General features: G+C 40.7%; 1 protein-coding gene across 1 annotated transcript in view; it reads left to right on the top strand.

Moving 5' to 3' along the window:
• The window catches only part of LOC124801301, a 179,533-nt gene extending 175,733 nt beyond the window's left edge, over positions 1-3,800 (top strand). The window contains exon 5 of the mRNA XM_047263062.1: positions 3,395-3,800. Coding sequence (XP_047119018.1) covers positions 3,395-3,424 — 30 coding nt within the window. The 3' untranslated portion in view covers positions 3,425-3,800. The remainder of the gene's footprint in view (positions 1-3,394) is intronic.
• Positions 3,801-25,038: the final 21,238 nt, after the last annotated feature.

The raw sequence follows: 25,038 nt of genomic DNA, 5'->3' as shown, positions 1-25,038 counted from the left end.
GCTCTACCAACTGAGCTACCCAAGCACGACTCACGCCCGTCCTCACAACTTTAATTCCACCAGTACCTCGTCTCCTACCTTCCAAACTTCACAGAAGCTCTCCTGCAAACCTTGCAGAACTGTACGCTCTCATACCATAGCTTTGTGATGGCATCTACTGCATGATGGAGAGAAATCAGTCAGTGATTTGTTTAGTTTCTGCATTCAATCACGGCTCTCTATTCATTTTGATGTAATTCATGGCTTACAGACCTCTGGTGAACCTTCGTTACTTGCAAGACTTGAGTTGCATCAGTCACTGGCTGGAATAAATGCAGTGTTATGCTGCTTTCAGCTTACTCCTCTGATCTCACCATTTGCCAGCAGAAGACAGTAGTGTGTCACATCCAATACTTAAATGAAAGAAAATAAGACATTTGAGAAGCTCAGTTCAGTGTGTTATGCTCTTTGAAGCATATCTCATTGTACTGGAGCACATAAGATAAGGGAATAGCAACTATTCACCTATAGCAGATTGATGTGTAGAGCAGAGAAACACATAACAGAAAACATTTTTCACACAGCTTTTGAGCAGTGGTTCTTTTTCTGATAATGGTACACACACACACACACACACACACACACACACACACACACACACACACACACCATAGGCACACTCCCATGGCCAAGTAAGGGCTAATTACTGATACTTGATCTCTGAAAGCAGTTGTGAGCTGTTGGTAAGGAGGGGCTAGCAGGAAAGAGGAAGGTCTTTGGACAGATGACTCTGGGTACACAAGAAGATGAAAAGGGTACAGACAGTGCAAAAAGAGATGTAGGAAGAGTTGGTGGGGAATGAGGGGGGAGGGGGGATGGGGGATGAGGGGATGGGGAATGGGGGGGAGGGAGGGGAGGGGGGTAGGGGAGGGGGAGGGAGGGGGAGGGTTAGGGATATAAAGGGGATAGGGAGAATGCCTGCATGGGGAGAGGGGAGGAAGAGTGGTGGGAAAAGGCAGTGCATGATCTGGATGGAAGAGTGGTTTGGACAAAAAAGAGAATAGGCAAAGTGAGGCAGTGGGAATATGTTAGTGGGATTTAGGTGAAGGGGACTGCAAAACTACAGGATGGAGTGAAGACACTTCATATCCAAAGAGCCTGTGTAATGAATCAGCTGCTGAAGTCAATTGTCATGGTGTACAGGCATGTTTAGCAACACTAAACGATCAAGTTTGGCGTTTGCCACGGTTTGGTGGTGGGTATTCATGTGAGTATCAGTTGATTTGTCGTGCCTACATAGAACTGTGGCCTAGCTGATACATTACATCACAGCTTTCACATGTGGCCCTGCTTTTTATTGGATAGGAAGTGCCTGTGAGTGGACTGTGGTAGGTGATAGTGGGTAGTCATATGGGACAGGTCTCCATCTGGGCTGACCACAAAGGAATGACCCATGGGGTGCAGGATTGGGAATAAGATTAGAACAGGGATGATCAAGAATATTCTGTAGGTTGGATGGGCAGCAGAACACTACTTTGGGGGTGTAGGTAGAATCTGGGGTAGGATATCCCTCATCTCAGGGCAGGACAAGTAGTAGTCAAAGCCCAGGTGGAGAATGTGGCTGAGTTTTTCAAGGCTAGGGTTATACTGGGAATGCTGTTCATTGGGTGATTAACAGGTTTATTGGTGTCAAGAGAAGCACATGGCATAGGATCCTTGTTTATGTATGAGCTGGATTGGATATTGTCAGTCAGTAAATGCTCTGGTAAGCTTACCAGTGTATTTTGACAACTATTGCTTTCAGCTGCAGATGCAGCGTCCATGGATGGCACGGCTGTAAGGAAGGGTCTTTCTGACAATGAAATGGATGACAGCTGTGAAAATGGAGGTACTGTTGGTGGTTGGTGTGCTTGATACAGACATGTATTTATGGAGCTGTCTGAGAGGTGGAAATAAACATATAGGAAGGGAGGGGCAAGATGATGTGAATTGGGGAATTGGTGCTGAGGTTATGGAGGAAAGAACAAAGGCTGTCCTTAGTGTGAGTCCAGATTGTGAAAACGTCCTCAATGGAGTATGAACCAAACAAGAGGTTTTAGATGTTAAAATGAAATGAGGCATATAGCATTGTTGGCCAGAGGGCCCCTTCTGGGGAAGTTCGGCTGCCAAGTGCAAGTCTTATTTCAGTCAATGCCACACCCTGGGTGACTTGTGCACCGGTGATGAGGATGAAATGATAATGAGGACAACAAAACACCCACTCCCCCGAGTGGAGAAAATATCCAACCCCGGCCAAGAATCAAACCTGGACCCACTTGCATGGGAAGCGAGCATGTTACCCACCCGGCTAAGCAGATGAACTTTTAGGTGTTGACTGGATAGGAAGGATTCTTTCCATACTGCTCATAAATAAGTGGGAATAGGATGGCACCATGCAAGTACCATTGATTTGTTTAGATTTGGCCTTCAAAAGTTAAATGATTGTTGATCAGGATATGGTTGGTCAGGATGATTAGGAAAGAGGTGATGGGTTTGGCATCTGGAGAATGTTGGTGTACTGGGACATTGCATCTGCAGTGACCAACTCATCAACAATGAGTCTAGAAATAACGAGAGAGGAACTGTGGAGAACCGGCAAAGGAAGTGAGCTGTCTCTTGAGTAAAGGATGGGAGTTTATACGATAGTTTTGGATATGTTGGTCAACAAAGGTTTCGGTTTGTTCTATGGGAGCACTGTATCCAGCCACAATGAGGCTACCAGTAGGAGACTTGTGTTGTTTGTTTGTGGAGTAGGCAAAAGGTAGGAGTGTGGTTAGTTTGCTGGTGTGAGAAGGGAAATGGATTCATTTGTCAGGTTCTGAGATGGACCTAAAGTCTTGAGAATCTGCTTGAAGTCATTGGAATTCTGGGATGCAATCATAGCTGAAAGGTGGAGCATTTCACTGCAGGAAGGGCAATAAAATCCAGATTTCCTTTCAGGTTACGGATAGTAGTATGTTCAATAGGAGTGATGTTGGACTCATCAGGGAAGGATTTAGGAAAGAAAAGTCAGGCCAGTTTAAAAGTGAGGAATTCCTGAAAGATTGCCGGTGGGTGACTGGGTGGAAGAGGGGAGGGTGGAAACTACCGTAAACAACAGAACCACATATAGAACCTTTCCTGATTTTTTTTTATTTTTATTTTTTTTTTTTTTTTTTTTTTTTTTTTTCTCTCTCTCTTTCTTCCCATCTGTAATTAAGACTTTGTGAATAATTAGCTGGTAAATTAATTACTGAATTTTGTTATGTACTAGAATAATGAATACTGCCTATCTGTGCCTCATAAAATCCATGTTTTAAAAAAGTGAGCTTCAAATATTGTGAACAGACATTTAAAAACTGTATAACACTATAATTATTTTTTTATGTTACCACAGACACGCCTGGGCCCCAAGAAGATTCAGTGAATCAGTGGAAACTCCAGTCTCTCGGCATTACATATCTACAATAGAAATACCATGCAATCCATACAATCATCTGTTTGATGGGGAGCTGTTACAAGTCCCTTCTGACTCTGAAGCTTAATTTATATAATTTTTAGTACTTTAGCTTCTGAATGAATGTTTAATCTATATAAATGAATATTATTTACAATCGAAAACATGTAAATGATAAATTCCAAATGAGCTTCAAATATATAACAGAAGCATGTTGTATGTGCTACTCACCAAGCTTTATACATGATAAACTGTCCTATTTTCTAGAATGTTTTAGCTTCATCCAACTTTGAAGATTGTGTGTTCATACTGTAATGCAGTGCATGTGTACAGTGTTGCCAATGCTAGCAATAAAAATAATATGGAAAAAAGTGTGGTGGTGATTTCTAAAATAAGGGAACAAGATCAGCTGCTCATCCAAAATGTCTGGTGTTAAGAAATAAAACGGAATGTAATGTGAAAGTATGTCAGGCAGTAAATGTCTTATAGGTGAAACTAAAAGTTACAGCGCTAAATAAACTATGAATTTTGAATATTGAACAAATAATGAGCCTCCTCGCTGCCTTAGCAAGTAGTGAAAGTTATTTCAATACATAAATTACAACAGTCAACACGCAAAGAAAATCATTCAAATTTTTCCAATTTTAACATTAAGAAAACATTTCAGAGAATCTACTGTGTTTCCATAAGGTTATTTTGTAAAACATTCATAGACTATGAACTTTATAAGTCACAATTCATGCATTTGGTTTGATACATAAAAATATTTTTAGGTATTCTCGCCGAGATGCATAATCACAAATTTGTATTATAGATCACCCTCACATGCATTTGAATGTATTTTCATCTTTGGCAATATTCAGTTTGATAGTGTTTAACAGTACTATTTTACACACTACAGGGTTGTTTTGATAGTTAACTACTGACATGTAAGTCTTGTATGCTACTGATATTTGAGTAAAATTTAAAGAGGACGTTGTTCAAGAAAATGCTCAGAATCATGTTGAAATGAGTAATTTCTGTACAGAACTTAAGTTTTCACTTAACTAGCTCAAATTGCTTACCTTCTTACAAGCAATTACTGCAGTAATTTTTAATTACCTTCATTTACAGTTTCAAACTACATTTCTTTTGTTTTAAAACTTAAGACTGCCATAAAGGAATAGTTTACCAGTGTAATAGATTTCATGTTTGTGCATGTTATATCAATGTGCACTCCAGTGACTGTTGTGGTATGTGAAAAAGAAAATCTGAGTTTTGTACCTGGTAAGTTAAATGCAACCAATACCTGTTGGATAGGCTGTTAGTAGTACATGTTTATTGCTAAATAAGGTTAGTAAACAATTTATACTTACAGAACTAACCTTCCCTTTAATGGGGGGGGGGGGGGGGGGTGGCAACACTAAGTGATTAGGTAATTATTATACAGAAATATACTTAAATCCTGCAGTACTTTTTCTGTATTTCCTGTCATCTGCAAAATCTAAGTCACACTAAACCACTATTGCTTGTTCTTGCAAATTTATTTTCCTTTTTTTTTCCTCATGAGTGGAATATTCCATCCCCTGTCATTGATTCTCAGGTATCTTGAAGTTGTCTTCATATTATGGGTTACTGAGTGATTTGGATCACTCATTTGATATACTTTCATGGGTCACTGCATATGCCAAATCAAACCTTGTTTTACATGCTAAATACAACCAACTGCCTCTTTCTCCAGAGTGTGAGAAGTCTTTGTTACATTGATTTCTTCAACTTCTCCTTGTTGTGAAATTAGAGTGGTTACTGCTTTGGATTTTTCCCATTCTGCACCTCTTCATAAGTACTTTAGTAAATCTCTTTTGATAAATTTAGAAACCTTTTGCTCTTTTGGTTTTGAGTCCAGGATAAATTGTTGGTTCATCAATTATATCCAATTTTTTTCTTCAGTTTTTGCAGATGATTTTTCATTTGACAGATGTCTTCTCCAAATAGAATCAACTACTAACATGTACAGTGAGAGAGGTGTTCCTCTCAGTATCTGATTTTTAAATATTGGTCGGGTTTCAGTTGGGGTGAGCTTTACTTTCTTAAGAAACTTGTTCAGTTTGCTATTCCATTGTGAAGGAGCTTGTTTCAATCCATACAGTGCCTTTTTATAAGGTAAAATTTCCCAGGTGCTTTGCATCCCTCTGGAGCTTCCATGAAAACTTCTTTCATTTCACTATTGAGAGGATGTTAGGACATCAGCTGTCATAATTATCAAATATTCTTGTGCAGAAAGTGCTTCAGGTAAATATTTTTGTATAACAGAAATAAAAAAACTTTAAAAACCAGTTTTCCTTCATTCTGTTGTCAACCTCTTGCAATGAGCCTAGATTTATACTTTCCTTTGTTCTTTCTCTTTAAAAATAGATTTTTCCTTTAATTATTTCTTTTCTGTGAGCAATTTCTTCCTTCAGCAGAGGCCCATTTTTCAATTTTTATTTAATTATTATTTCCATTTAAGCGTCAAGTTTTCCTTCTCTTCACCTTTACTGTATTTCTTGTATGTGAGCACAACATGATCATGTCTCTCTGGCAAGCCTAAAGTCTTTGTTTCTGATACTTTTTATCTTATTTCCTCCTCCTCCCTTTCTCGCTTCTTTCTCGCTTCTTTCTCGCTTCTTTCTCGCTTCTTTCTCGCTTCTTTCTCGCTTCTTTCTCGCTTCTTTCTCGCTTCTTTCTCGCTTCTTTCTCGCTTCTTTCTCGCTTCTTTCTCGCTTCTTTCTCGCTTCTTTCTCGCTTCTTTCTCGCTTCTTTCTCGCTTCTTTCTCGCTTCTTTCTCGCTTCTTTCTCGCTTCTTTCTCGCTTCTTTCTCGCTTCTTTCTCGCTTCTTCAAAATTTCAGTTTTGTACAGATTTATTCCTCCTCCTTTGGCATCTCCTTTTTTATCTTCATATTGAAGAGTAAACTCATCTCTTGCTTCAGAAAACTTTCCAGTCTGGCACATCTCAGTTTGTCTGTCTTCAAGCTGAAATGAACTTCATTGTGACTTAAAAATTCCTTGTGTGGTCTTCTGTTTCACCTTTTGTGTGCCAAAAATACATTTTCAAGAAGTGTGTAATCACAAAGACCTACTGAAAACTTTCTTCATTGAGACAAGGTGGGTGAGCTTACCTTAGCACATACATTAGTGTGAATAATCTCAAGAGGTGTGATTCCTCTGTGTCCACATAGGGTTGAATGGATTTCTTACTTGCTTTGTCATGATACATGTTTTTGCACCATCATACATTCCTGGCATTTTCTTCAGACATCCTAGTTTCTTGTGCCATTGGTGCTTACTTTTCAAAGTCACTTTTGATGTCGGTGATGCCAGCCCATTTTCTGATTTATTGCCTTCTAAAATAACATTTCCACCTTTCACTACCTTCACCTTTCTCTAGTCAAATACTGCCACTCCTCATTTCTCAGGAATATTTATTGGCAAAAAAATTTCTCGACAAGTCAAAAACGCCTGTTGTGATTCGGCTTGACCAGCAAAAATAGAATATCTGAATTTAAATCTTAATTTTTAAACCTTCATAGCCTTTCATATTTGACATAATTTTCCTTCCAGGTGAAGTGCTCAGTACTACCACTGCCTATAACAAACTTGGCATCTACTTTATCATTCTTCTTATCTTGTTTTTCTGTCAAAAGTACTTATGAAAAGAAAAACTGTCTTAGTGCTTTCTTCGGCTTCTCATGGGTGCTCTACTACTAGAAAAAGAGAAAGACTAGTGCAAATATTGTTTTGTGTTGTGTGTTTGAGTTCCATGTATTGGTCTGCTATAGGTAGTGGTTGCCTTTCCCTAATTTTATGTATTTTCCATCTGAGAAGTTATTGTTAAACGCTGTTAAACCCAGATACTTACACGAGTCAGCTGATTGCATCTGTTAGTTGTTGACATTTTGGTCACACAAACCTACTTTCCTGCATTTACTGAGGAATGAAATCTTAGACTTCTGAGGATTCAAAACATGTCCTCAATTTTTCCCGATTGTACACTCATATCAAGATATGATGAATACTTAAATTTTTTCATATAGTAATTTATTATAAATGTCATCTGCAAAAAGTCAGAGGTTACTGTTAATTTTTTGACAAGTCATTACTAGACAATAAGAAAAACAAGGCTGCTAACAAATTTTCTTATGTCACTGACTCTCATTCCAAGATAATATGCTCTCATCCCCCCCCTCCCCCATGCATCCTCAGTCTAGTCAAAAATTTTGTTTGATACAAACTGTACTTTTGTTAATATCTGTTGCTGTGATACAAAGTCAAATGCTTATCAGAAGTTTTGCATCCACCTGATTGCATTAAACTAATTGGAGAGAAAGCAACAATTCTGTACAACAAAGGAGTCATGCCAACAATTGATGTAGCACATGAGCAGAAGACAATAAATACAGTAGAATGTACCATGACATCCCAGCCTTGGCAGCATAGTTTCCCTTCCTGTGCTGTATGTCTATCCTCTTGCTATTCCTTTTCCCTCCCTTGGGCAACATGACTGGGATGTTTTTGGAAATGTGTTCTGAGTTTTCAGGGGCCAATAAGGGAACAGTCTCACCATGTCTCTCCCCCCTGCCCATCCTTCCTCTGATTTTACGTGAGGCTCCTCCTCCTCCTCCTCCTCCTCCTCCTCCTCCTCCTCCTCCTCCACCCCCTGTGTGCCCCTGAAGGGCAGTGCATGCATCAGATATGTAATAGGTGACTGAGTAACATGTAATTCCAAGCCCTGAGTTGACAGATAGGGTTTGCATGTACCCTCTGGTACAGGCCAGGCACAGGGAGGGTGATTGCCTTAGCTGTTTCCTTCCCAAATTGCTGCTTGGCCCCTGTCAGGTGTTTGTGAGGTGTGAACAATCACCTAAGGTAGGTGCACCCCCTTCTGAAGGGGGCTCCCAGAAGGAAGGAGCACACCCTTGGAGACGCTGGCAATTGTGGGGATTTTCTCACAATGAGCCAATCATGACAGTCAGTCTACAAAACAAATGGAATGAGGCTAATAATTCAAGGACTCTGCCAGCTGCACCATGGTTCCTCATGGTTTCACATACTAAAGATGGTCAGTTCTCCAATATGGGTAAATACATTTATTATTCAGAAAGGTGTTTATGCAATTGTTAGCCCTGTGAAACCCTGCTTTAATTTATGCAGTGGCACTTTGCTTTTGGAGACTACTTCTGAGCCTCAAGCACAAAAACTGCTTGCAGCTTTGCTCCTCCATGGCTATCCTGTCCACGTTGAGGCCCATCAAACACTGAATTCTTCCTGTGGTGTCACACTAGGCTGCTCAGTGGTCTGACCAAGGCATGAATCCAAACATACATCTCTGATCATGATGTCATTGCAGTCCGTTGGGTGATGAAAAAAGTAGATGGATCCTTTGTGCTCTCTCTCTCTCTCTCTCTCTCTCTCTCTCTCTCTCTCTCTCCTCTCTCTCTCTCTCTCTCTCTCTCTCCCTCTCCCCCCCCCTCCCCCCCCCCCCTCCCCCCCCTCCCCCCCCTCCCCCTCCCCTCCTCACTTTTGATAGTGGTTCTTCTGTCAAAGATCAATGCTTGTTATGAAGTTATCACAGTCAGACCGTATATGCACTGCTACCAGATAATCTTCACAATCACACTCAAGTGTCCTGATGATACTCAGTCAAATTTGTAACCTATGGTAGGGATGCTAATGAGGGTGATCGTTCGCCACCTTCTCCCAGCTGCATCAACTGCAATGGTGACCATGCCGCCGCCTCCTGCGATTGTCCCATGTATCTCGATGAGCAGGCTGTCCAGGAGATGCGGGTGAAGTAAAAAGTGCCTTACCTGGTCACTTGCAAGTTGTTGGCTAGACAGAAACCTTGTGTTCTCTCGTCTGGCACCTACAGTACTGTTCTTGCTACATCTTGCTACATGGAGGACATGGCCACGCAGACATGTGACCTCAAAAGTAGCACCATTGTTGTGAAATCGCCCAGCATCATGGTAGCATCCCCATCTCCTTCTCCAGCTGTGCAACAAGCCACGATCTTCCACCTCACAGGGTGAAGTCTTCTGCTACACAACTGGCAGGCCGGAAAGGACAGAAGGAATACTCCCATGAAGACTTCCTACATCCCTCCCACGAAACATCCAAGTCTTACTGTGCCAACCAGAAAGGCTCCAAGAGTCAAACAAAGGCCGAAGGCACAGTCTTTTCTTCCACCAACATGAAGATACCCTCAGAGGGCGTTGCCACACGATATCCTCAACCGGCCAACCTCCACGTCACCAGTGTGCACAACCATTTTCCTGCCTGGAGTCCACAGGCTGACAGGAGGAGACTGCTGATACCACTGTAGATCTCATGGGGCAGGTACTTTTCCCTCCTCACCTTTCCTTGTTATGACTATCCTTCGATCAAAGAGTTTACAGTTGCTTTTAGAATTGCAACGTCCACTTGTTCTCTGCCTCCAGGAAAAAAATTGCATCTTCAGACAGCTTTGAGCCCTTGCATTTCTTCCCAGACCCTTTTGACACCACCACCACCACCACCACCACCACCACCACCACCACCACCACCGAGGATGGCATTCCTTTTCACAGGGGAGTAATGCTGCTCATATGTGATGTTCATAGTCAACCCATTTCCCTGAATACCGACCTTCAAACTGTTGCAGTTTGCCTTTTCCTTCCTTCCTTCCTTCCTTCCTTCCTTCCTTCCTTCCTTCCTTCCTTCCTTCCTTCCTTGACCTTTTCTCTTTGTACCATTTATATCTCTTCATCCTTGGATATCACCTGGGCAGACTTCCACCAGCTTATTGGGCAGCTATCTCACTCCTTTCTGTTGCTCAGTGACTTCAGTCTGCACCATCCCCTTTGCTGTTCTCCCAGAAAAAGTCCAAAAGGTGCCCTCTTGGCTGACCACCTCAATTGACTTGACCACCTCAATTGACTTGACCACCTCAATTGACTTGACCACCTCAATTGACTTGACCACCTCAATTGACTTGACCTCCTCAATTGACTTGACCTCCTCAATTGACTTGACCTCCTCAATTGACTTGACCTCCTCAATTGACTTGACCTCCTCAATTGACTTGACCTCCTCAATTGACTTGACCTCCTCAATTGACTTGACCTCCTCAATTGACTTGACCTCCTCAATTGACTTGACCTCCTCAATTGACTTGACCTCCTCAATTGACTTGACCTCCTCAATTGACTTGACCTCCTCAATTGACTTGACCTCCTCAATTGACTTGACCTCCTCAATTGACTTGACCTCCTCAATTGACTTGACCTCCTCAATTGACTTGACCACCTCAATTGACTTGACCACCTCAATTGACTTGACCACCTCAATTGACTTGACCACCTCAATTGACTTGACCACCTCAATTGACTTGACCACCTCAATTGACTTGACCACCTCAATTGACTTGACCACCTCAATTGACTTGACCACCTCAATTGACTTGACCACCTCAATTGACTTGACCACCTCAATTGACTTGACCACCTCAATTGACTTGACCACCTCAATTGACTTGACCACCTCAATTGACTTGACCACCTCAATTGACTTGACCACCTCAATTGACTTGACCACCTCAATTGACTTGACCACCTCAATTGACTTGACCACCTCAATTGACTTGACCACCTCAATTGACTTGACCACCTCAATTGACTTGACCACCTCAATTGACTTGACCACCTCAATTGACTTGACCACCTCAATTGACTTGACCACCTCAATTGACTTGACCACCTCAATTGACTTGACCACCTCAATTGACTTGACCACCTCAATTGACTTGACCACCTCAATTGACTTGACCTCCTCAATTGACTTGACCTCCTCAATTGACTTGACCTCCTCAATTGACTTGACCTCCTCAATTGACTTGACCTCCTCAATTGACTTGACCTCCTCAATTGACTTGACCTCCTCAATTGACTTGACCTCCTCAATTGACTTGACCTCCTCAATTGACTTGACCTCCTCAATTGACTTGACCTCCTCAATTGACTTGACCTCCTCAATTGACTTGACCTCCTCAATTGACTTGACCTCCTCAATTGACTTGACCTCCTCAATTGACTTGACCTCCTCAATTGACTTGACCTCCTCAATTGACTTGACCTCCTCAATTGACTTGACCTCCTCTGCCTCAACACAGGAGCACCCACATTCCTTTGACTCCAAGTTCCCATTCAGACCTACCTTCTGCACTGTCCAGCTTGCCCATTATCTCGAGCGGTCTGTTCTCTTTGACAGATACTCGAGCGACCCATTTCCCGTGTGCTATTGGCCTGCTGACTCCTACCCACCTATGTGTATGTCCAAATGGCAGCTTTCTAAGGCTGACCGGAGGCTTTACTCCTTTCTGGCGGCCTTCGACAAACAACACTTCCCCAGTTGTGATGATCAGGTAGAATATAGTACAAACATTATACTTACCACTTCAGTATGTTCTATTCCTCACACTACTTCTTTACGGCACCATGTCCTGGTCTCTTGGTAGACTGAGGCATGCCCCAACACAATTTGTGCGTGGAGAAGTGCTCTCCATATTCGTAACCGTCATCCTACGATGGAAAACTGTATTCATTATAAACAGTTGCATGCACATTGTTGTTGTGTTCTTTGGGATAGCAAAGAAGCTAGTTGGATTTCATTCACTAGTTCTTTTAACAGTTCCACTCATCTTCCATTATGTGGGCCATTCTCAGATGGCTCTGTGGGATAGACATCCAGTCCCCAATTTCCGGCCTGACAGTAGCAGACGATATCATTATGGACCCTATTGCTATCTGCAATGCCTTGGCCTGCCATTTTGCAGTGATTTTGAGATCCTTCTACTATCACCCTGCCTTTCTCCATCGGAAATGAGTGGAGGAGGCTATGGCGATACCATTTTCTTCTCAGAATTGAGTGTGCTACAATGCCGCTTTTACTATGAGAGAGCTAGAGCACGATGATCTCACTTCATCCTGATCCCCAACCCCAGGGCCATATGATGATCTCATTCAGATGTTGCAGCCTTTCTCTTGCAGGCAAGCACTTTCAGTGTAATACATGCAGTGGCATCTGAGTGGAGGGCACGTTTCCCAGACAGTGGTGTGAAGCTACTGTGATACCCATATCTAAGCCTGGTAAGGACAAACACTTTCCTTCTAGCAACTGCCCCATTTCTCTCACAAGCTGTGTTTGCAAGGTGATGGAACTTAAGATTCATGCCCCGCTGGTATGTGGCTAGAGACTCGCAATTTACTTACCACTGCACAGTGTGGATTCCAAGCATGCTGTTCCATAGTTGGTCATGAAAGATTTTCTGCAGAAATCTGACTATGGCCAAGTTTTTCGATTTGGAGAAAGCCTACGACACCTGCTGGAGTTCTGGTATTCCCCACACACTCTACCTGTGGGGCTCCTGTGGCTGCATGCTGTTTCCTTCAGCAATTTTTAAAAGACAGTTTTCATGGTATGTGTGGGTTCTGCCTTGTCAGACATGTTTATCCAGGAAAACAATGTGTTTCAGGGTTTGATCCTGAGCATCGTCCTCTTTGCCATCACCATTAACCCTAAAATGGCCTATCTCCCACCAGGCATCTCGGTTTCCTTTATGTTGACTATTTTGCCATCTATTGCAGTTTTCGGTTGACCTGTCTCATTAAGTGGCATCTTCAATGTTGTCTCAATCATCTTTACTCACGTATCATCAACAATGGCTTTCATTTTTCCACTGACAAAATCATTTGTATGAATTTCTGGCAGCACAATTGGTTTCTTCCACTGTCTTTAAACCTTGGACCTGTTGCTCTTCCAGTCGTTGAAACTATGGAATTCCTGGGGCTCATGCTTGACATGAAACTTTCTTCATCCCTGCAAGCATGTTACCTGGTAGCACACTGTATGCAGTCCCTCAACGTCCTACGTGTCCTCGGTGGTACTTCATGGGGAACAGATCGAACCACCATTTGTAGTGGCCCCATGTCCATTCGAAACTAGATTATGGATGTTTCATTTATGCATCTGCACATTCATCCCTCTTATGCCATCTGAATACTATCCACCATCAGGGCATCTTTTTGGCCAATGTCACCTTTCACACTAGCCCAGTTGAGTCATAAGCAGAAGCTGCCAGCTACCACTGTCCTACTGCCATTACTTTCTCCTCAGCAGACATGCAGACTGTTTGTTTGCCATGCCTGGCCACCCCATCCTATGCCTCCTTCGATAACTCCTTTGATCATCAGTGTAGGGTGCACCCCTCCTCTGTTACCTCCTGGCTTTCGCTCTCGGCTCTTGTTCCAGCAGCTTAACATCACTCTACTTGCAACTTACCCAGTGGGTGTAAACCCTTCAGCACCTTGACTTCGTGCAGTGGCCCGTGTTCACTTTGGCCTTCATTCACTTCCTAAGGACACTAATCCAGTCTCACTGTGTCGCCTTCAGTTTCATGACCTTTGCAAGGAACTTTGTGATGGTACCTTGGTGTGCACAGGTGGCTCATAGGCTGCCCATGGTGTTAGGTGTGCCTTCATCATTGGCACCAATGTTTTTTCAGAATCTGCTTCTGGAACACTGCTCAGCATTTACAGCAGAGCTTTTCACTTTGTATCAGGCCATGCAGTACATCTGGCAACACGAGCTTTTCAGTTGTCATCTGCTCCGACACTCTTAGTGCCCTTCAGAGCCTTTGCGTGTTGTACACTGTCCATCCCTTAGTGCAGCAGGTCCAGGAAAGCTTTCACTTTCTCACTCTTGATGAAGCCGCTGTGATGTTTATGTGGGTTCCTGGTCACATTGGTGTGACAGCAGACAAGGCCGCTGGCACTGCTGCCAAAGCTGCAGTCATCGTACCGCAGCTCACTAGTTCTCACATTGCCTCCGATCTGTGTTGCCATCTCTCAGCAGGTGGTGTCACTTTGGCATCACCACTGGTCCTCCCTTCATGGGAACAAGCTCTAGATTATTAAGCCTCTCTGTGGTTTGGATGACCTCGTCTGTCATCTTGCTGTGAGGTCATTATAGCTAGGTTGCCTATCGGGCACTGTCTTCTTAGCCGTCGCCATTTGTTTAGTGGTGATTCCCCCTGCCCCCCCCCCCCCCCCACCCCTTTGTACTCATTGTACGCAGCCTTTGATGGTCTGCCATTTCCTGACAGATTGCACTTTTTTTTTAAACACTTACGCTCTCGTTTGTGTTCGCTGTCTGAATTACTGGCCATTTTAGCGAACGATGTGCAGGCTGTCGACAGAGTTTTATTTTTTGTCTGTCATACCAATATGGTGAAGGCCATTTAATTTTTAGTTCAGGACCTCTATTTCTCTATGGTGTATTTTGTATACCTTCCCCTGTCCCTGTTTTTAGCTATCTTCTCTGCTATCGATTAGCATGTAGTCATTTTAACTCCTTTCTTTGTCGTGTTCCCAAATTCTGACTTGGGTGGATATGACTGTAGTTGTTTTTGGGCCCCACAACAAAACTAAACAGCAGAACGCTCCAAATTTTTGAATGAACATATGGGAGAAGCTTAGTACTCAACTTCTCAAACAATAAAGTACAGCTGCCTTTACTCTTCATGTAATTGCTAATCTTGGAAACAATCAAATCAACCCCTTGTCTGTTCTGCTTATTTCCACTCAATATTGTCTTAAGGTATAATTTTCTGGGGAACTCATCATTTGGAAAGTATTTATTGCACAAAAGAAAGAAGAAAGAACAATATATGGTGTTCACCCAGGGATGTCATGTAGGTACCTTTTCAAAGAATTGGCATTTTAACTGTGCAGTCACAATACACTAATGACATTCGTCATAAACCATCCATCACAACACTATAGGGCAAAATTACCTTTATTACTCATTATTAGAACTGTCAATCACTCATAAAGGAATTCAATATGCATCAAAAAAACATTTTTGATTGTTTGACCAACAACATAAAATGTCTGACATATAGCAAAGCAACTTTTAAATCTAACTTAATCATTTCTCCTGGACAACTCCCATACTGCTAGCAAATTTCTACTTAAAAACTGGTAGCCAATAATAAAATAAAAACATTTTAAGTGTAGTTGCTTGATCAGGACTAAAAAGATATGTTCATTAATGTTAACACTAATCACGTATGCATATCCTGTAAACTTAATTATTCCACATGATTTTGAAAAAATGAATAGTGTAACTCAATTTACTTCATGGTGTCTCATGAGAAAAGTGCAAATTGGGTTTCACATGATGGATGTTTCGAAAATCCATGTTGGTTAGCATGGAGGAGGTCACTCTGTTTGACAGGTTTTTGGGCTCATAATGTTATAGAATTTTCCAATAGATGGACATCAGTGAGATAGGATTGTAGTTTTATAGATGTGCTGTCTTCCAGTCAGTGGGCACAGTTTGCCACCCCCCCCCCCTCCTCCCCCCCACGAAATTGTTGGTATATTGTGTTAAAAATAGGACCAACTTAGCTGCAAATTCTGTGTAGAATCAGACAGATTCCATTGGGCCCCTGAAGCCTTGTATAATTTTATCATTGTAGGTATAATGACCTTATCAATAAGATGTTAAAACCTAATCTTCATTCCTTTTTTATTTTTTCCATGCCTCAATTGTTATATTTTGTGCTCGTTGTGTCTAAATGTTACAATTTATCTACATGCTGTACTTTAATTATATCAGTTTTGAAGTAAGTTATTCTTATAATCTTTGCTTTAGTGATCATAGTTTTGCTTCAACTGTGTGGTTTCCAAATATATTCTGCATATGTTTCCCACTAAAAAGTGTCAACTGGAAAGATTACACTGTGAATGGGGATTTTGTTTACCATATTTTTTGTTGATGCTCCATTGCTACCTCACTATAAAAGCTAAACAAATACGGTAATGTGAAAGAACCTGCTGTTACTTTATACCTAATTTTAAATCTTCATTTTTACACATTATTTCGGTCTTTACATTTTAATTTTTGAAGATATATAATATTTGCTTCAATTTCACCATTCACATTGCATTAATTTCAAGATCCCAAATAATTTTGCACAATTAACACATTCAAATGCCTTTACTAAACCAATAAATGGTGTTACATATCCTCATTTTGTTATTTCTAGCAAAATCATTTCGTGGAAAAATGCCTGACTATTACATTGGAGACACGAAAACTTGCATTATAGGAGGTAATTGCTTGTAATGCAGTAGTATCTGAAAAAACTGGTATGAAACACAATATGATCATGGCAGCACTAAACATATTCACACACAACTGCAAAATGAGATACCAAGCACTTAAACACCAGAATACCTGGAATATGAATGTGGTGGTACTGCTGCTACTGTGCCAGAATGCAGAAAATTGCTGTACAAAATACAATTCCCAACATGATCTTGCATTGCTGTGAAGTGAAGTGTGTGAATGAGCAAGTGAAACTACTGAGCAGTTTGTCAGGATTGCTCACCATATCACCAAGAGAAACCTCAAGCTAATCATAAAGATAGAAGCAAGACACTTCTATACAGGGTGTACATAAGTCCTGGAAATCTTTGTTATTTATTGCACAAGAATTAGTTCTTGTCCAGATGTCATACATATTGCATTTTGAAGAGAAACTCCGAGAGTTTTTTTTTTTTCCCTCTCAAATATTTGTTATGCAAATCATGAGTGACCTGGCAGGCATCAATACAGTAATCAAATTCGTCATACCCGTACCAGCATGGCATCGTCAGCTTTTTCAGTTGCTCCTGTATTCTCTCCCACAACTCTGCTACATCACCTGGTAGAGGCGGTACTGGATCTTTAACATGCCCACACAGAAAAGTGTCACACATAGTGAGATCTGGTGATCGGGGAGGCAATTTCATGAAACAGTGTCCCCTTCTGTAGTATGGCCAATCCACTGATGTGGCAGCATCATTGAGCTTCTGCACTAGCTCCAATTTGAATGGTTTCATAGACGGCTTCTGTTGCAGGACTTCCCACACTGTCATTGGAGCCATTTTGAGTTTAAGGGATGCACGAGACACACTTCTTTGGACTCCTTATGAATGTCTCTCATACATGCTCCATATTCACTCCACTCTCACTGGGACAGCCACATCTCTTGACCGGGCACAAGCAATCCATCATAACGAATTTGTTGTGCCAGTGGCAAATGGCCTTCCTTGTTGGTGTCTTCTTACCATACATGGTTCTAAACTTCTGTTAAACAGCTGTAGCACACTAGTTTTTGTCAGACTCCAACACACACAAAGCTCACTCCGCACCTGAACTCTCCATGTTTGTGACTAGCACTGACTATCTGCAAATTACCAAACTACGCTGGGGCGGTATACGTGTGAAAAAGGTTTCACGGTTTCTCTTCAAAATGACAAATGTTTGATATCTGTACAATGTATGGTTCTTGAGTAATAAATAATTGAAAGTGTTCCTGGACTTATGTAAACCCTGTATTAACAATAAAGATCATGCAAGCATGAGCAAAATCAGAATCTTCTGTAATGTACAACACGGTGCAAACTTTTTAATGTTTTTCCTACCACTATATTCTTATTAAATAAGAACACAGAAAAAACAGTGAAGGTTGTAAAATGTAACAGGCGCTAAATGATAGGGAATCCTTTAAATGTCCACAACTCAGTTTCATGCTGGCTCATTTTCTATAAAAGCCCAAGTCGAACTGCATGTGGAGAAAGCAGACTGCATATGACAAAGACAAATATTACCACTTGAGAATAAAAAGTTCTTAGGTTTCCAGCTGCATCAAGTGATTCAAATGACATGACCTTTAAGCCAAGGACTCTTTGGTCATTTTCAAGTTGCATGATCACCAGTGGATTGCTTGTTTACCCCTTACATACACTAACTGCTAGCTGTGATGTCACTGGTGCTCACAGCATTGCCATGTGTGGGCATATGTTAACCTGGTGTTCAAAGTGCCTGCTTCAGGATGCGATTGCTGGATCCTGTGCTGAGCTGTAGCCTACTGTCTGTACTTAGGATGGTGGTGTTGACTTTTATTTCAATGGCTTCTTTAATTACAGAGTCCCACAAGCCATTAATCTGAGCCAAGATGGGTGTTTTGTAACACTTTACTCAGTGACTGTTTTCTACAGCATGGTCAGCTAAAGCAGGCTTCACTGGATAGTGTAGGTAATAAAGCCTGTCTCCCCTGTCCTGCATTGTCCCATAGTGCATATTGTTTGTGCAATGTATGACTGACTACACTCACAAGGCATCTTGTAGACCCCACATCTCCCGAGGCCTGCTGCATCTTTAACTGATCTCACTAATTTACAGATATTTTGGTGGCGGCTCGAAGTTCAACTTGATCTTGTCTTTCAAGCAGTCAGCCTATCTTGCCCAGCATGGAGCCACAGAATGGTTGCAAAAAGTAAGTTTCTTTGCGTGGTCATCGGTGGTCTTATTTTGATTCTTGCTTGAAATAACTTCATTTGATAAACGTTACAGCCATTGCTACTGAAGGCCTTGCATAGGTGGCTCAGCTCATGGGGTGGGTTATCAGCAGCTATCATTCTTGCATGGTACACCATTGTCTGTAACTCTGTGTGCTTCTATGCCAGGCGATGAAGGCTCACAGTGTGCAGGTACAGGTTGGTGTGGGTGGGTTTTCTATGGATGCTGAGGCCAAGGCATCTATTTTGTTTGTGGTGGATGAGGACATCAAAGAGGGGCAATGCACTGTCTTTTTCTGCCTCTATGCTGAACTGGATGTTACTGTTAATGCTGTTGAAGTGTTTCATGAATTCAAGTTTCTCATGTCTGAGGGGCCAAATAATGACTGTCTTCAAAGTATCAAAACAAACAACTTTAATGGCTCAGTGTCTAAGGTGATATCCTCAAAAGTCTCCGCAAAGAGGTTTGCAAGAGCTGGAGCTAATGGGTTTACTCATTGCAACGCTGTCGGTCTGATCATAATACTGGCCATTGTACAGAAAATGACTCAATATTTTAAATTTCACCAACACCTGCCTGCATTGTTTTGTTATATTTTATATCAACTTAAAAAGAGTTTATAATAGGTGTGAGCTGGCACCCTCTGATGAAAACACAGTCAAACATTGAGACCAGCCACATGTCTAGGCCACTCAATTAATCTGAGAGTAACAAGTATATATTTTTTAGTGGCACAGCAAGTGGGGCTCGAGCCAAACTATTCTGACTTCAATATGTACTGACCAGTACCATTGTACTAGTCATGGAATATGTATGTCGTGAAGCATCACTTGAGCAAACACTACTGCAGCATTTCAACTTTGGGAAACCAATATCAACGTTCATAAATGCCCTGGCAAGCTGTATGCTGTATATTGCCCCATCTATTTGCTGTGATTCTGAGCTATCATATACCATCCTCTGTAATTCAAACACTGTTGACAATGAGCTGGGTGTCAATAAGTGGTTTTATTCAAGCAGTTAGTGAAATTTGCTGAATATTCTTGTTCTGCCCATACTGTGCACAAGAGGTAGTAAATAAATGATCTGATGGCACAAGTCATGTGGTACTTTTCATGTGAAGCTGTAGTAAATTCCAAAAAAAGATATATCAAATCTCCCAGGACAATATTGTCTACATTATTGGTTGTCAAATTGCAGCCCATGGGCCACATGTGTCCATAATCAAGTGTTTGTGTGGCTTACAGTTCTCAGCCATATGTCATTACAGCATGTGGCTGAACTGAGCCCCACATAAACACTTGATACTAAACCAGAATGCGGCAACAAAAAGTATTTTGCATTTTCTGTCTTGTCATCTACAGTCAAATTAAAACTGTCTAGCAGGGTTATTGTTGCAAGTACACCATTGCAGTTCCTACAGTGCAAGTGGCATATAGATCTTGCAGTGCACCTTTGCCCTTAAAGATCACCTGATCACACAATGTGCTTTTGTTTGTGTATCAAAAGCTTTATGTGCATCCCCTTTCAACAACTGTACATGAACTGCAGCACAAAGAACTTTGAAATCCTATGCATAAATAAGATGTACTCAAAGTTTAGTCATGTAAAAGATAGCCTTGTGAAATCAGATGAATCTCTTTGAAACATCCGGTATTCCATTTGCAGATTCATAGTATGTTTATCTCGAGTAGGTGTTGAAACACTGTTACGTGTCATAGCCAAACAATGGATCAGGTAGGAATAACAATGATTTTCTAAAATGAAAACATCCACAGACCCACAATTCATAGAACATGTCAGGAATTACAAGAGGGTATGTAGAAAAGTAATTGCTAAAGCAAAATTCATGAGTAATGACAGCTTTATAAGACAGTCTGAAAACAAATCAAAAGTCATATGGGGTATTGTGAAGACTGAAATGGGGAAGAGTTGTGAAAACCAGGACATTAGCCTCAAAAACTTAAAAAATGCCAATATTAATAAATCAGATTTGCCAAATTATATTAACAATTATTTCATAAATGCAACAAGTTCGTTAAGCTTAAAATTTACAAACGAAGAAAAACCTGAATATCCACAAACAGCTTGTGGGATGAGGGTAGAGCCAACAAATGAGGGTAAAGTGTTGAAAGTGATACAAAGCTTGAAACCCAAAATGTCGGCTGGCATAGATGAGGTGCCTGTGTCAATCATAACAAGGACAGCACCACAAAATGCAGAGCCCTTTGCACACATAGCCAATTTATCATTCAGTGAAGGAACTTTTCCAGAAAGGCTGAAAATTTCAAAAGTGAAGCTATTATTTAAAAACGGCAACAAGTATAAGGTAAAAAACTATCACCCAATATCTCTCCTCCCAACATTTTCAAAAATATTAGAAAAACTAATCAAGCACCGAATCAACAAATATCTAAATGACCATAATTTACTAAACATAAATCAGCATGGCTTCCAAGCACGTAAAAATACCAAAACAGCAGTAATGTGCTACACTGAACAAATAATCGAAAATCTAGAAAAAGATTATAGTGTAGTAGGAGTAAATTTAGACCCCTCCAAAGCTTTTGACACTGTGAACCAGGACATTCTTTTAGAAAAATTGGAAGTGTTGGGTATACATGGGATAGGAAAAAAATGGTTTGAATCATACCTAAAAACAGAACACAGGTTGTATGACTGACATAAACTTACTCCAACCACAAATAAATTCAGTATCAGAGGCAAAAAATGTAGAAATAGGAGTACCACAAGGCAGCATCCTAGAGCCCTTGTTTCTTATCTATATAAATGATTTTCACACCTCAGATGATGCAGCCAAAGCAATAATATTTGCAGATGATACTAGTGTGATAATAAGTGCACCAAAGCAATTGCTACCAACAACTACTGATAAAGTACTAAATTACATCCACTTCTGGTTCAATGCAAACAGGTTGACATTGACAAAAATAAAACAAATTATATGCAGTTTGGGACAAAGACGTCAAAATGTAAACCTCGATCTGGTGTGGGGTGACAAAGCCTTAGACAGAGTGACATCCACAAAATTGCTGGGGATTCATGTGGATGAAAACTTAAATTTTAATGAACACGTAATAAAACTTGCACAGAAACTTAATTCAGCCTGTTTTGCCCTCAGAATTATTGCAAATGTTTGTACCTCAGAGGGTGCCAGAATGGCATATTTTGGCTATTTTCAATCTCTTGCCACATACGGAATAATATTTTGGGATTCCACAATAGGGCACCTAAAACATATTTTTTTGTTGCAGAAGAGGGCCATCTGAATAACTCACAGTCAACCACAGAGACACTGCAGACCCATATTCAAAAAGCTTAGAATACTTACTATACCATCATTATACATATACAAATGCGTATTGTATGTCAGGACCCACATTGCAGATTTTCAGACAAATGCCGACTTTCATAACTACAATACCCGTAATAGTGCAGCACTCCATACTCAGTGAACAAAAAGAACAAATACACAAAGGCATGTGAGCCATATCGGTGCAAAACTGTACAACGCACTGCCAGTCAACATCAGGCAGTTAGAAGATGATGACAAATTTAAAACAGAATTTAAAAAATTTCTAGTAGAACAATGTTTTTATTCTGTAAATGACTATGTACGTCAATAAATTTTTTTCTGGTGATATTTATAATGGCAAATGGAAAATACTCATCTGTACCTAATCATTCATTATCTAATGATTCATTACTTTTACATACTTAAACGACAGCTGTTGTGTGATGTAAATATATACTTAAGCAATGTTGTGTATGTAAGGACTTGCCGTTTAGGGAGGACAAAACTAAAGCCTTATGAAAAACAGACTATGCATTTAAAATAACAAGTAGGGATGTATATTGGCTATATTAATTTCATTGTATTATTATTAACTTCATTGAATTATTTTGTTTTGTACTTTTTACGTATATATTGTTTGTGTCCCATTTCTTTAAAATGGCTTACATGTACCCTTGACAGCATCCATACAATATTTATTGTCAATGGATGGATAAATAAAATAAAGTAATAAATAAATAAATAAATAAATAAATAAATAAAAGACAGATGGCCACTTATCATAAAGATTACACATTAAGTTGCAGACAGGCACAATTAAGACACTTACACATAAGCTTTTGACCACAGTCCTTATCAGAAAAAGAGAAACATACACCATTTATTCACAAAAGCAAGCACACCTCACTTGCATGACTGGCAGTTCAGGCTAGAATCCGGCCTGAGCTACCGGAGCTGGCGGTCATGTGTACATGAGGTGTGCTTGCTTTTGCGACTGAATGGTGTGGCCAAAAGCATGTGTGTAAGTGTCTTAATTGTGCCTGTATGCAACTTAATGTGTAAACTTTATGATAAGTGACAATCTGGCTTTTCCTACATTGTTTACATGTCAGGTAGTGTCGTATTGTGTGTGGTGTGGTAACAGTGCGGTAATGGTAATGTAATGTGTAGAATGATCTTGCGGAGGAATAATTCTATCAAAAAGAATTCACCGCAAACAAAATCTTGGAGAACATCCTTCACAGAAGAATGGATCTGACCAAAAGAGGCAGTCTTAGAGATAGGCAATAAAATAGTGTGGGCATTAAAAATTTCATAACAAAGATGCCAACAAATGATCCATCATCAGCAGAAATACATGAATTAAAGGCCAGGTAAGTAAAGAGTATATAAATGATTGCTCTGTAAAACAGAGGCAAAAAATCAGTATTTATCTCTGCCCTGTGCCCTTCTTTGAGGCAGTGCTGTGTAGTGTGTGTGAACAGCAACCGGCTCTGGCCCCTCTCCCCTCACAAATCATTACTACATAGCAATTGCATTGCCGTTCTTTTCCAGGTGCATTAAGCAAATATATATCAATGTGCACTTAGTTTTTTTGTTTTAGCACTGCCACAGCAATGTACAGGGTGATTGTAATTAATGTTAAACTTTTAAACTGTTGTAGAAATAACACTGCCGGTCAGAATAACGTCAAATTGCAACGGAATATTATCAGAGAAGGGGGGGTGGGAAACGTATGGTAGAAGAAAAATAAATAGTTACAAAAGTAGCAATACATGGCACTGTAACCATCATAATTTAATAGAGGTAGACTACAAATAACAAATGAATCCTGGAACAATGCCTAAGGTGCATGTTTGATGTTAAACAAACTGTACTACTCAGTATGCATGGGTGTACAGGTGTGATACTGTTAGTTATGTAAGCCCATCCACAATGGCAAGGTCATAATCACATCGGACAGGACAAGTCAGTTTTTAATTGTCCTGAGACCAAAAACTGCTTAAAAAGCATCAATCAAAATCAAATCAGAATATTAATTTCTGTGTGACTGGCACAAAACATGTTCAATATGCTGTCCACCGCTTTCTGCAACAAGTTGAAATCTAGAAACAGGATGTTCCACAACTGATCGAAGTGTTTCCAGGGTCATGTTCAGAATTTCTTCCGCACTGCATGTCTTCAATGCAGCTAAGTTTGCAGTCAGAACTCTGAACACATGTTTCAGAGAGCCCGACAGCCAGAAGTCACACGGATTAAGATCAAGTGATTAGGACAGCCAGGCTGTAGGGAAATGGCAGCTGATAATTCTAGCATTTCCGAAATGGCGCTCCAGCAGTTGCTTAACTGGATTTGTAATGTGCGGAGGTGCACCATGTTGCATAAAAATGATTCCATCCACGCTGTTGGAGAGCTGGAATGATGTGGTTGCGAGAAAGACACTCATAGTGCTTGCCAGTGGTGATACAGGTAACAGGACTGGAAGCATCTGTCTCTTCAAAAAAATATGGCTCTATGATAAATAATGCCATAAACCTGCACCACACAGTGACCTTTTCAGGATGAAGTGGTACTGGTTGATATGCATGTGGATTTTCCATTGCCCGTATTTGACATTTCTGTATACTGACACATCCTGTCAGATGGAAATCTTCCACAGCCAATCATTGTCCACTTCCATCCGAGTAAGAAATTCTAAAGCAAACATCTCTCCTGCTGGCAGGTCATCAGGAAGCAACTTGTGCGCATGGGTAATTTTGAATGGATAGCAAAGAAGTATGTTTCATAGGATTTTACACGCCATGCTCACAGGTATGTCCAATGTTCAGGCAATTCTCCGTGCACTACACGTTTGCACACCACCAC

This window comes from Schistocerca piceifrons, chromosome 1 (assembly GCF_021461385.2).
Source record: "Schistocerca piceifrons isolate TAMUIC-IGC-003096 chromosome 1, iqSchPice1.1, whole genome shotgun sequence".
NCBI lineage: Eukaryota > Metazoa > Arthropoda > Insecta > Orthoptera > Acrididae > Schistocerca > Schistocerca piceifrons.
The sequence above is the reverse complement of the archived record's forward strand: the minus strand, read 5'-3'. Positions and strand labels throughout refer to the sequence as shown.